This window comes from Melozone crissalis, unplaced genomic scaffold (genome assembly GCF_028551555.1).
Source record: "Melozone crissalis strain CALT ecotype California unplaced genomic scaffold, PUWL_Pcris_2 ptg000026l_1, whole genome shotgun sequence".
NCBI classification, from domain to species: Eukaryota; Metazoa; Chordata; class Aves; order Passeriformes; family Passerellidae; genus Melozone; species Melozone crissalis.
The window spans coordinates 4331221-4344990 of record NW_026535804.1 but is presented as its reverse complement, the minus strand read 5'-3'; the positions used below and the strand labels follow the sequence as shown (position 1 = coordinate 4344990).

At 45.0% G+C, this 13770-nt stretch overlaps 1 protein-coding gene across 4 annotated transcripts in view; it reads right to left on the bottom strand.

The window, feature by feature from the left end:
• The window catches only part of UNK (unk zinc finger), a 45100-nt gene that overhangs the window by 10375 nt on the left and 20955 nt on the right, over window positions 1–13770 (bottom strand). For 3 of the 4 annotated variants that reach the window (XM_054278581.1, XM_054278582.1, XM_054278583.1), the window contains exons 3-12: window positions 13594–13770; window positions 13022–13152; window positions 12764–12899; window positions 10573–10690; window positions 9530–9614; window positions 7593–7735; window positions 6281–6328; window positions 5220–5420; window positions 1067–1135; window positions 230–404 (exon numbers count right to left, since the gene is read on the bottom strand). In XM_054278581.1, the coding sequence (XP_054134556.1) occupies window positions 230–404; window positions 1067–1135; window positions 5220–5420; window positions 6281–6328; window positions 7593–7735; window positions 9530–9614; window positions 10573–10690; window positions 12764–12899; window positions 13022–13152; window positions 13594–13770 (1283 nt within the window). The remainder of the gene's footprint in view (window positions 1–229; window positions 405–1066; window positions 1136–5219; window positions 5421–6280; window positions 6329–7592; window positions 7736–9529; window positions 9615–10572; window positions 10691–12763; window positions 12900–13021; window positions 13153–13593) is intronic. The other variant, XM_054278584.1, reaches the window with a different exon arrangement.

The following is a 13770-nucleotide window of genomic DNA, read 5'->3' as shown; positions in this document are numbered from 1 at the left end:
AAATGGCTCAGAGCCCTTCAGTTGGTCCCGTGGGTGAATTTCATCCCAAATGACCTGCAGGGAACATCAGACGTGTCACAGTCACAGAACAAGCTCCAGCAATCTGCCAGCACTGACAGACACGGCAAACTGGAGATCACTGGAACACCCAGGTCACTCCAAGCCTCATTCCTGGAGATCCATGGCTGAGGAAGCCCTAAAGTCTCACAAGTGAAAAAGGCAAAGTTACCTATGACAGACTCAACGGTGTCACTGGTTGGGTAGAAGGGAAGGGCATTGGCATTCATGCCTGGGATGCTGCTGGTGCCGGCGGGGCTCGGGGGGGTTGCAGCCAGACTGGAGGTGATGCTAGAGGAGATGCTGGATGTCAGTGGGCTCCCCACTGGGAGAATGCCCAGGATGTCCTGCAACAAGAGCGTGGAAAGCGAAAGAGGTAGGAAATAAAACATCTTTCTAGAACAACGTGCAGGAAGGAGGCAAATGCCGGCAGCAAACCTGTTTCCTGCCTGCTTCCAACCTGACAGATGGCTACTGCTGCCACTGGGCTGGGGGGTGGGGAGAGATTAACAGCTTTTCTTTAATTTCTGTCAACTGTTCTCCATTCTGTGGCCCCCCTCCCCTCCCCAGTATTCTAAACATCTCTCAGGCTGCCCCAGAATTAACTCCTGTGACCCACAGGTTGCATGCAATCACAGCCATGGGCCACACAATCACTCACTCAGACTTAGTTCAGCGCACGACTTAGAACCTGATATTAAATTCCCTTTGCCAAATCCTTGAACTTAGATGACTCCAGAGATCCATCCCAGCTCAATTTTCTGTAATTTGAAGACTCTCCTGCACAGTCCAGCCCTATGAATCTACCCTGAATTCACTCAGGTCTAACTACTCCCAAATAACACCTCCAGCAAATCATCCCATCTTCATAAAGTAATCCCTCCAGCTGAGCATCTCTAATGGTGTCTGGACTGTTATTTACTCCCTGCAGAGCTGTCTGGATCCACAGATTTCTCTGTGGTGCTGGAAGCCCTGAGCTGGCTTCAGAGCCCTGCCAGCAGCTCCATACCTGTTTGGGCTGTAACAAAGGTTGCTCCTGGCTCCTGTGTTCCAGGGAATGGGACTTCATTTTTGCTTGCTGCAGTAAAGAAACAAAACAAAAGATAAGCAGAGGGATTATTTAGAAAAAATTAAAAATGGCTGGCTGCTGGCTTTGGAGAGGCCATGGGAAACACAGTCCACTCCTCTCTTGGGCTGCCCAAGGCACTGCAGAATTTGGGGAGAGGAAAAGTACAGCAAACTGGAAACATTCCAAGTTTTTTGCTTTCTGTATGGCAAGACATCACCCCCAGAGTTATGCACAGACTTGTCACAGTGACATTTGCCTTTAATGCTGCTGTAAGACCCCTGCTAGCACAAAGCACATCCTAAGAACCACGATCAAAACCAAATTATTTTGCCTTGCTATAACTAACTCATCACCCTTACTGCATCTAACACCCAGAAAGGGCCAGAAATGGTGGGAGGCACACTGCATTGTTAAATTATGCAAATATTTTTCAGTTTGGGGAAAATAAAAGTATGCAGTTTATGTTTTCCCTCAAACCTTTGCAGCTCCCAGCTAGGACTGGGATTAAAACACAGTGATAACTAACCAATTTTCAAAGCAACATCATCAAACTAACTTTACAAAAAAATCCTCCCCTCATCCATTAACATAAGAGCTCAAAGTTAGAAAACATAAGTGAGGCCAAGGCTGTCTGGAATTGCAAAACTGCATGAATGCCAATACCCATTTAGAATCCCACTATCCAGGCTAAAAACTCAGCTTAAGATCCTTTCAGCATTATATCTTTAATGGATATCAACTCTCTTGCTTTGCAACATCAGTCAGTTCTGCTGGGATTCAGCTGGGAAGTGGCCTCAGGAGCCTGTCAGTCTGTCTGCAGGCCTTGCTCCCTTTCTCCCATGCTGTGACATGGCACAGGAGATCAATCCCACCCTCTGGGCACACAGAGGCAGCAAAAAAGTGCTGGGAGTCAGCCCTGTCTGTTCACTCACTCCCCAACCCCCCAGTGTGAAACACAGACATGTTCCAGCCATAAAGCAAGCCTGGTTTTTATCCCAAATCCATCTCTGCAGGAAACGGAGGCATGATGTGCATGAGGCACCACCCTGAGCTAAGTGATAGCCCTTGAATTCTTGGCTGAACAGTCTCATGCCAAAGATAAATGAGTGCTGGGGAGGGTGATGTAACCAGACAGGCAAAAGAGCAGAGCAGGAATTCCTCCCTTGCTTTTACTTCATTAAATCATTTTCTTTGCTCAGCTCTATGCCTGTGGGCAGACAGAGAGCTCACAGCCTGGACACAAGATGGACACAAGATGCTCCTGCAGTGTTCTCTCACACCTCCCTGAGCACGTTCACAAGACAGGAGCCCATGGTGGGCTGGCTCTGCTCTCTGAGTGCCTCTGTGAGTGTCTGATAAGGCTGCTGCTGCATTAGCCAGCACAGCCCTGCCCTGTCTGACACTCTGAACACAAAATGTGCCATCTCACACGTCAGCAGCGAGGGGAGGGCACACAGGCAGCCGTGCCCCCACTGAGAGGCTTCCTGCCAGTCTGGGGAGCTGCCTCTGCTGCAGTCAAGTCTTACTGGAAGTGCTTTTTTTTTTTTTTCCTTTAAGGAGGAGAAAAGTGAAGATATTTCCAAGTCAGCCCCAATTCCCAATGGCTGGAATTCACACAACACAAGGGAAAAATAGAGCAAACAAAATGTCACCACTAAGGCAGTCTCCTTTAGCTCTGAATAACATTAGAAAGGGCACACATTGAGACAGACATTCAAAGGACAGGCTGAAATTCTCCAGCTCCCTCTGTTGCAGTCAGGGAAGAGAACAAGGGACATAAATTGAGTGAAACTAAATGTTTTCTGACCAGCATGGAACAAACCTACTGTGCTGTGTGTCAAGACTTGGGAACACCTCCTGGTTGTGGCATTCAAGTCCTTCCAGTGCAGCCAGCATTTTTCCAGCTTGCTAAATCTTCTGGGATTTGGGAAAAGTATTTTTAGCTTTAACTGCTGGCTCAGCCTTACCATAAACTATGTGGAATCTACTAAGACTGAAGGTGCATTTTTCATTCTAATAAGATAGCAACTATTTGTATAAATTCTACAGGGGGAAAATGACAAGGCCATTGCAGAACTGAGCCAGAGTGTCTCCTCACACAGGAGCTGACAAAGTTAAATGCCTCATTATTGATCTAATTTACAGGGTATTTGAGAATCTCTGGTGCTCACTGCAGCCAAAGGGAATTACAGTAGAATTTAAAAAGTAAGTAATTATAGATTAAAGTAAAATTAAATCAGGACACTTATGAGACACCTAATCTGTGTGTAGAAGCCTAGCACAAGGCAACTGTGATTACTTCTGTCTATACCTTAATAGCTATTTATTCCTGTTTAACACAGGTTTTGCTTAATTAAAGCACACAATTAAGCAGTTATGTGAATACAGTATCTTTGTAGCACAGCTCTGACTCCAGATACAAATGCTCATCATCTGGCCCTCCTTTTACAAGTCCTATTCATGCTCCATCCCTTTTCTCCTTGGCTTAGGCTAGCTGCCCATTTTCTCCAAAGCAGGGCCTCCTTGGCACCCTGCCCCTGCTGGCAGCAGCCAGGGGTTCTCTCAGTCCTTCAGCTCTGGGTTCTCTCCTCCTTTGCAGCACAGGCCACAGAGAAGGAGGACATGTTTTTCCTTTTGTTTCTAAACAACTGTTACAAGCTGCTGTGCCTGCAAGAAGTGCCAAGATCACAGCATGCTCTGCTCTTTACCCCCAAAGATGTGTTGCATCAATTTGCAGTTTCCTAAGGCACATCCCCCCTAGGCCAGACAAAGGGAGCATTGATAAGAGAGCACACATGCATATAGCTTAATCTGGATTTGTCACTGCATCATTTTAATTAGACTAAACAGTGCTCAAGACTGGCCCTACTGCAAAGCTTGGCCATATTTTCCCAAAGCCATAAAAATAAATAAAACCCATGGAGTCTGCTGCTAAATTCAACTATTTTATGCAAGACCTTGTCTGGACAGGATATTTCCACAGTTTTCTCACAGCAGTACAGGCTCATTAAGACTGACTTCTTTAATGTCACAGACCAAAGTGAAAACATGGCCAGGCTGAAAGCAGCACTTCTTGTCCTCTCTGTTCTCAGGCAACACAGACCTGGTATTCTTATGCCTTTTTATACTCTTGTCCAAAAGAACTTGCAGGAGATACATTTGCAGGCACGTCCTCATACAAGGAGCTATTCCCCCTCCCCCTAAATCAAGATAAAATTACAAACCCAGTGAGAAATAAAAACTGAAATAAAAACCCAAGCTCTAGGTTGGGCTCAGGTTGGAAGGGGTGGTGCAGAGAAATTACTAATTGTAACACCAAGAAAGGAAATTCACAGCAAGAAACTGAGTGTGGAAAAGCCCATGTGTGGCAAAAGAGCTGGAGAGATTGTTCCAGGCCCAGGGAGCAGGAAGAATAAAGCATGACACCAGGAAGAAGTAAGGCAAGAGTGGGATATCCAAAAGGGATAAGAGGGAATGTCATTAAGAGATGTGGGTTGGGTAATGTTCAGAGGGTTCTTCAAATAAGAATGAGGAATTCTAATTTAATACAGAAGGCACAGGACAGAGTCAAGGATCAGAATGATACAGCCACAGAAGCAAGAGACAACTAACATGACATCTTCAGTACACCAGAGGAATGGTGAACAGAGGACAAACCAAGTGATGGAGATCAAGGTAAGAGTTTGGAGTGGAAAGACAGAAGGAAAGATGAATTTCCATGAGACAATACAGTAAAAGACACAGCAACTCCTGGCAAGGACCTAGACATGGAAAAAGAAAGAGCAAGAAGTCATGTGGGAAGCTACTCAGGGTCAAAACAGGACAGAAGTTGAGAGGGGTGAGGAAAACAAGCAGCAATTTGATTTCTACAGACTGGGTGTGTGATGGCAGCAAGGGAGACAAGACCAGATGTGAGATGGAAGAGGCTGGAAGGGAGACTGAAAACAAGAGCAGAGATCCAGAAGCTGCTCATACCAGAACAGTGCTTTCCCTCTTTTGTTCCAGCAGAAACAAAACCCCATTCAAGCTAGACTGGGCAATCTCTCATTCTTTCTCATGCCCCCAACTCTTCCAGCCAACATTCCCCACTAACCTGGCATTTGAAACTCTTCAAATACTCGGCCCCAACCTGATCTTCTCGCTCAAACCCCGGTGCTTTCTTGTAGTTGCCAGCTGCTGTGACTGAGTCTGGAGGAAAACCAATGCTCTCCAAGCTGTGGGGCTTCCCAATGGCACCAGGAGGAGACCCACATATATTAGATGGGCTTCCAAGACTGCTGTTCCTACAAAGAATCTAACAGAGGGAACAAGGGTCAGGAAAGAACAGCCAGACAGCAGGAACTGCTCAGAGGCATCCATGGAAGGGCTCAGTCACGTCACTGTTTGTGGATTGATTTCACTGACAGCCAACACAACCATACAAGCTTTCAGTAAACACTCATTAAACAGACAGGAAAAAGCTCCACTGAATTTACACAGTCCCACAATTATGGTTTTATTGTTGTTACTTTGGAGTGCAGTCTTGGAAAATCTAACCTACAGCTCTAGTGACATTTTTCTTCCTGAAGCCTCAGAGGTGACTGATCAGGTTCCCAAAATGACCACAAAACTCTTCCCTTCCCTTTCCTTAGGCTACAGTGGGTCCTGTCTGACTGTGGGTGGTGGTGTGGAACCTGGAAAGGTTCCACAACAGTCAGGCATATCTGAGCTATATGTAATACTCTGTTTTTTGCTTTCCACTTGGAAATCTCAGAGTTTTAATGCAGACACAAGTCGGGTATCAACAGCTGCATTAAAAAACCCCAATGATTTCCAACACTTCCATTCTTTGGACTAATACCAGGGATCACAATCACATGCAACAAGGCTAGTTTTGCACTGTAGATGAAGCCACAGACAGCAGCAAAAGAAATTGAGTTTTAGAGAATGTGTCCACCTGGATGAACACAAATATCCCATTTCTCTGGGACAAATAATTATTAGCCTCCACTGGCAAGCACGACTGTGCTTCAGACATCACACATTCAAATGTGGAACAGTCTGGGCTGGCATTAGGAAAAAAAAAAAAGGAGCAGCCTACAATGTTTTTATTTTATTTTTATCCAGACATTCTGCTGTCCACGCTTCCCTACAGTCACAAAGATAACTACTCACTGTGGTGGAGGTGGGGCTAGTTGGCAGAGTTCCTGATTTATTCCACACCTACAGTACAAATACAAAACAGAACAGGCCACGTGAGGCTGGCTGCTACAGGGACCTTTTTCTCTGATTAATTCATCATGTAAAATGATCACCAGCAAAGCCATATTTGTTTGCAAGCTACATGCAGATGCCCTGTGGAGTGATGAAGTCATAGACAGACATGTGCTGCCATTTGGCACATATCCAAGGATTAGGAAAGACTGTTTAAAAGACTAAGAGCTTGAGATAGACAAGACCTAAACAGCCTAAAAGTAGGAGATATCTTCAACTGCCCTGCAGTTTTCAGTGAATTTAAACAATACCTTCATAAGATGGAGGGGTTTTTATTGCTTTCCAGTGTTATTTAGTAAGAGACAATATTATTTCCAGACTTTTCAAGATGTATTTGCAATTCTACCTGCAATCCAATTCAGGACAGCTGTGAACTGCTTGATTGGCTCAAACACAGCTTCTCTTTTCAAAGAGAGGGAATAAAATAAAGCAGAGGTCCTAGATGAGTTCACCTCAGTCTGACCAGTTTCAAATGAGTTAAATTCATGTCACTGTACCTTCTCAACCTCAGCCAACCATTTGAAAAGGTTACACACCTTATCAAGTGCAGTACAAACAGGAAAGACTTAACAGAAAAAAAAAGAAAAAGCTAAATAAAAATGTAGTCTAGCATTCCATGGGTTTCTAATCTGAATCTTGAGTATCTGTTCAACACTTAGACATCTCCTATCTTGTATGGACAACTAACTGCCAACAATCTGGAGGCATTACTGAAACATATCCCAGAGTTTAGCTATCTCCAGAAGTACAAGAGGGAGGGAACGAAGGATATCCTATAATGCAACACACAATATGCACAGGCTAAGGCTCTGAGATTACATATGTAAACAAACTCAATTGTAGTTATGTACTTTAGAGGCTGTTGGCTCACAGCCCTCAATTATAGGTCGTGGAAGCTGAGCCCAATATGTACCTCCAAACAGGAAGGAGTTGGACTGCATGTGCGGATGTATTCCACTCTCCTGAAAGTACATCAACAAACCCTGCACAGAAAGGAAGGCCTGGGATTTTTATATGTGAGAGGACAATACTAAAGCCACTGAATGTATGTTCCAAAAAACCAGATCCCTCTAAAAAGCATGGAGCTGAGAACTAGGAGAAAAAATCTCATATCCTCTGGGCTTTGGGATACTTTGCTTGGGAGAAAGAACAGAGACTCAGAGAAACACAGATTTACACAACATGGACAAGGCTTCTCCACAGGGCTACATACATTGCTAAGGTCTGGGGCATGAGGACTGGAAGGGCTGACTGGAACAGAGTCCCCAGCTGCTGAGGGCATGTACATCACGGGTGCTGTCTGCGTGGGGCTGGACACGGCCGAGGATTGCTGCAAATCTTCGCTGAGCGCCGGCTCTGCGGGAGACAAAGCACAGGGACACCCTCAGAGCTCAGCCATGGAGCACAAAACATCCAGGAACAAGGACACCCAGATATTCCTGAGAGGAAAAATACTCCACAAGCACCTACTTATAAATGTAGCAGTAAGGAGAAACCTTATTTGGCATGTTTGCTTATCTAATATTCCTCACGTTTTTGCTGCCATCACATCCACACTGTGCTGCTCGTTAATGCTGCTCCAAAATTATCTTCCCTGCATGAATTGTGTGTTATTCATTCAGCTCTCTTGAACTAAGCAGAGTTTCCTTCTTTGCTTGGCACAGAGTTGATGGGTGCATTATAATTAGCTGAGGGAGTTAAAGTTTCCATCTGCTTAGTACAAATCATTACCAAAAAAAGGGGCACTGGTTTGGAAGGTAGAGATGCTGTAGATTTGTAGGATTTACATCTAACACTCAGCATCTTCACAAAAATGATAGAACTGACACTACATCTATATTTCAATATCCTCTAAATGCTGGTTTCTTGCTATTAATCAGTAAAACTCAGGTTAAGAGCAGATATAATAAATGGACTCCTGTTATTTTAATTGCATTTGGCCTGTCCTTGTTGACCTTGTAGGAAGGACTAAAAGATACAAATCCATAAGACTACAAATCCATAAGACAGCACAAGAAATAACCAAGTTGGAATGACCTAAGTGCCACACAATGTTACTCTAATTAATATAATATCAAGTGTAGTAATCTTAGTAGGAGTAAGACATCCCTAAACAAAAATACTATATTATACCCAAGGAAGTTTGCTAAACACTGTTCCTTTATCAAGATTTCATTTTCTAAAGCTTGCTGGATCCCACTGTGTGGCTGCACTGCTGTGTTTTGGTCCATTACAGCCCACAGCTCCAGCTATAATTACTGCTTGTCAACAAGGCTTCCTATAAAAGGAACAGCACAACCTGTAGAGAATTTACTCTCCTCATTCCTTGTCAAAGGCAGCAATTACTAATTCCCTCATTTACAAAGGATAATCAAATCACAAAGAGATTTTCTCAAGGCCATGTAGTGAGTCAGTATCAGAACAAATCTAGTGAATAACCTGCTCTAATAATTGCAAATTCAGCAGTGAGATTGCAGAGCAGCAACTGAGGAGGAGCCCTAGGACAGGAACCAACCACTATTTATGAATGTTAGGACCACCTGTAGGTAGAACTTCCACAACCAAAACTGCATCACTAGTTTATAGTTGATTAAACTGAGGATTGAAATAATGTCCTATAAGTCAGGGAGCTATTGAAAAAAGAGGATTTGAGATAAAGCAGTAAAAAAAAAGCTGCATATTTTTCTTTTCCAACCTGACTTAAAGACTTAAACTCTAAGCAAAACCTCACAAAGAGTAAAATAGCTTTTTTTTTAAATTGATCAATAAATTATCTACAATCAGCAATTTTATCTTCAGCTTATTAAGATATGACACTTGGCAATTTAGCTAGGTACAGTTTATACATGTACAGAAAAGCAGCTTTCTCCATTTCCATCCTCCTGAACTGACACCAGAGCACTGAGCAGGAGAGAGGGAACAGAGGGAGATCCTCCAAGAGACAGAGCAGTGAGAGCTAAAGGCTGAGTCCTACAGGCCACCTACTGCCTCCAGCTCTGCCAACACCTCCCACACCAGCACAGTTTTACAGAAATCAAAGTTAACCCTTCACAGAAGCTCTGGTTTTGCAGCTGCACATTTAAATTCCCTTGGTCAGAAGCTTTCCATAGCTCAAACATGCAGGAAGGATGAGAGAAGTAGTGCACGTACGTTCTACGTGTGCAAAGGCACAGAAGGGTCCTCGGGGACAGCTGCCAGACTGCTGCATGTCATTGCATTTGGTGGATTTGTAGATCTAAGGGTGGGAAAAAAAACAAACAAAACAAAACAAAACAAAAAAAAAAAAAAAAAAAACCACCAAACAGAAATGAACAGAAAATAACAGTCACCACCAGGTACAGAAGTACTATGAAGAAATTTGACAGCAAGGTAGGAACACAGATAAGAGGTGCAAAGGCCAGCAGAGCTCAGGGTGACCATTTCAGTGCTTTGCTTCAAAGAAAGGAAAACCCACTATAGTTCTGGAAACACCCAAATATGCCCATGACAGCTAGACCTCACCCAGAGACCAACCCACCACACACCAGCTCACCCAAAGGTCACCATCTGCCATGAAGTCCCTCAGACTGGAAGCTCCATGGACATTACAAATGGCAAAAGGTAGGAAACAGCTGACAGATGACAGCACAGAAAGTTGCAGCCACATGTTTGCAAGGAAAATAACAAACCATTGACAAGGACTGTAGCAAATGTGTAATTCCCTCTCCCCCCAGTTTGACAGGCGGTGACAATGGTTACTGTGCAGATACGGGCCCCACAAAGCTTTTCAACACTGTAACATGAAGCAGACTAGGAAAAGGTCTTAATTACACTTTCTGTAAGGATATTGGAATGCTCTGGGCATGCTCACAGCTAAGAGCTTGGTGGTGCTTAGTGCTATCAACATGAACCACAAACTCTTAGTCAAGGAAACAAATGCTGTTTGCTCACATGCAGACCCACACTGTGCTTTCCAAAGGATCCCCAAACCTGACCCTGCTCCTACACTTGAATTTTCCCCCACTTTTCTTACCTCCTCCCATACAGTCTATTCTGTCAAGCAGCTGAATTGCAGCTTACTCCCAACATGCAGCTTCTCTGTATCCCAGGACCACAGTACAAGCAGCCCACACCCTCTCCCACCTGGCACAGTGATTTACTTTGTAAGACTGGAATGCTTTTGCTTTTCCAAGGGGAGTGAGGAGTTACTGTACCTCTGGGTGGAACTGCTGCTCTGTGCGAGTGTGGCAGTACTGGCAGGAGTCTCCATTTTCACACTTACTGGGATCTCCCCACTCGTCCCCGTGCTTCACACTGGGACACGGTGAAGATCTGTGCAAATAAGGAAGGAGGAGAAGGCATCAGACTCACAGGTGTGCTCTGAGCTTTGATTACTTTGGGTGGGTGGAGGGAGGTGATTCTCCCCTCTGATCCACTCCTGGAGGACTGCATCCAGCTCTGGGTACCCCAAGATCAGAAGGATGTGGGCCTGCTGGAGCAAGTTCAGAGAGAGCCAAAAAGGGGCTCTGAGGGTCCCTCTGCTCTGAAGCCAGGCTGGGGGCACAGGGGGTGCTCAGCCTGGAGATGGCTCCAGGGAGACCTCAGAGCCCATTCCAGCACCTAAAGGGGCTCCAGGAGAGCTGGAGTGGGACTTTGGACAAGGGCCTGGAGTGCCAGGACAAGGGGGAATGGCTTTAAATGGAAAAAGAATAGGTTTAGATTAAATACAAGGGAGCAATTCTTCCCTGTGAGGGTGGTGAGGCCCTGTCACAGGTTGCCCTGAGAAGCTGTGGCTGCCCCTGGACCCCTGGAACTGGATGGGGCTTGGAGCAGCCTGGGATAGTGAAAGGTGTTCCTGCTCATGGCAGGGGTGGAACAAGAAGAGCTTTAAGGCCCCTTCCAACCCAAACCATTCTGTGATGTTACAATTCCTCAGTCGGGGGCAGGTTTGGCTGCCCACCCTCAGCTGTGTAATCTGCTTGGCTGCTGCTTCCCCAGCCCCCACCCAGCTGCTATTGCATCTTCTCCCCCTTCTTCCAATTTCCCAATGAAAAAACCATGGCTTAATTCTCTATTTGAAACGAAATACAACTTGAACCAGCATAACAATATCAGCAGCTGATGTGATTAGTGTCAGAGACGCTGGGTCTGGTTTCTGTTTTGGAACTGCACCTTCATAGAAAGCTAAGAAGTTAATTGGCTAATCCTAAAACACATAATACCCTTACAGCAGTGTGTTTCCAGGTTTATAGTGTGGCCATGTGGGAAAGAGGCTGAGTCAGGTCACTGGGGAAAAGGCAAGTCCGTTTCTTTCTCCCAGCCAGGAACAGTTCCTTTTCCCAGATCTGAATTTTTGCCGTGACCTACTTCCCCTGCTCTTTATGCTCTTAACCATTCCCTCAAACAACAGCAGAGGGAAGCAGATAGCAGCACCAGCACAGCCACATCAGCTGGGGTGGGGAAAACACAGAAGCGAGTGGAGAGCAGCAGCAAAGCTTTCACCTCTTTCCTTCCCAAAGGGCCCAGAGAGGGGCAAAAAGCAAATAGCTGCTGCCTGAAGACTGCCCCAGTGGTTCTATTTCCCCTTAAAGCATTGAGATTAATGTTCCTTTGATTGCTGCCTGTTTAATTTTTTTAATATGGAATTTCAATTCAAAAATTTCTGTGAATGTTGGGGGTGGGGAAGAGAAGCGAGAACATCCCTGGTATTTTCTCTCCTGGCTTTCTGGTCTGCTCCTGTGTTTTTCAAAAAGGAACTAAAGGAAAGCCCCACTGAGACCACAACAAAAGCTCTGTTGTGTTGGAGGAAATGAGGGCCTATAATTTGGATGAAATGCGTTCAGGGAGACACAGCACACTGAAAAATCCAGTGACAGCTGAGTGACAGAACACCCTGGTGCCTCAAAAGCAGAGCCTTCAGCAGCTGGTTAAGGATTCATGTCCAGCTACAGTCCCTCCTCATGATCCCCATCACCAGGCATACACAACAAGCAGCCTGATGATTCTGAATCCTTTACCATGAACACATTGTTGGATGAGTTTGTTTCTAGATGGGGATTAAAACTTTCTTTTGTTTTCTCTTCCCTGCACTGCTTTCTAAAGCAGAGGTTTGTGTGGTAAGGGAAAGCCAGACACAGGTTCTCTTTGCTATAAAATCAGAGTTAAATCAAACATGATTTAACAATTCATTTATTAGAGTACTGGTTACTATATACAGGAAAACTACTTGTTTAGTTTGTTATCTTTCTGCTAGGAAGAAATAACAGTCCATCACACCTCTCTGTACATGGCTTGGAGATACACTAAAAACAACTATCTAGTGGTCAAAATCCTGCCTCCTGCACCACGGATTTCCAACATACTGCACCATTCAGCTGGGAAGTACACTACCCAGGACCACAGTACCTGTATTTGTGTTTCCTTGGACTTCGTCTCCTGTCTTTGCTATTGTGGTAGTAGGGGCAGGCATAACCCTGGCGGCAGAGCCGGGGGGGCTTCTTACACTGCTCTGTCTTGTAGTTTCCCAACACATATGTTGTATCTGCAAAAAACCCCAATGAGTTAAGAGAAATGACCACAATCCATATTTACTACAGAAAAGTTTAAGACAGGAGCAGGCACTCCACAGAGACCAAACTTTCCCAGCCCCACAGTGACACTCACCTTGCCACCTTGGCTCCTCGCTGAGTATTTTCTCTATCATGGCATGGCTGGCAGCGACTGCAGACTGACCCTCAATGCCTCCTTCAGATGTTGTCTGACCATTCTGTAAAGCTTCCATTGCCTGAAGCTCTCTTCAGGGACAGAGTTAAATGAACAAACAGACTGAGCAGAGGAAGAGTCAGACAAATGTGTGTAAAAACTGACATACTGGAGCATTTGCTAAGTGGGTGCATTTCAGCCATGCATGTTTTGTCAGAACATCTTTAGCTGAACAGCAACTGCAACAAAAATAAGCCTTCATACCCTGGGAATTCCAGATGCACTGTTTTGACCCCCTCCATCACATTCCAAAGTGTGATCCTTTCCCCCATTTTGAGAACCCTCCCTTGAGGTTTTTTATATTTGCCTTATTAGGAAGGGATATCTCGCCAACACTTGGCAAGATATTAGGATTACTGTCCTTCAATCATCTCACTTTTCACTTGGGGTACATAAATTACCTTTTCCTTTATCTCCTTGTCCATTTGGGCACAGAATGACCCTTTTTCCCAGGAGCCCCAGGCTCTACTGACCTGATGTCATAGACGGGCGAGCGCAGGTCGTGGGGCCCGTGAGCAAAGGCGCAGTGCACTCCGTTCTTGGTGCAGTTCCCCTTGGAGTCTGTCTCATGGATGCAGATTCCAGTTTTGTAGTAGCGCAGGTGATACCTCCTCTCTGTGTCTCCAGTAGTTCTATGCAAGAAGGGACAC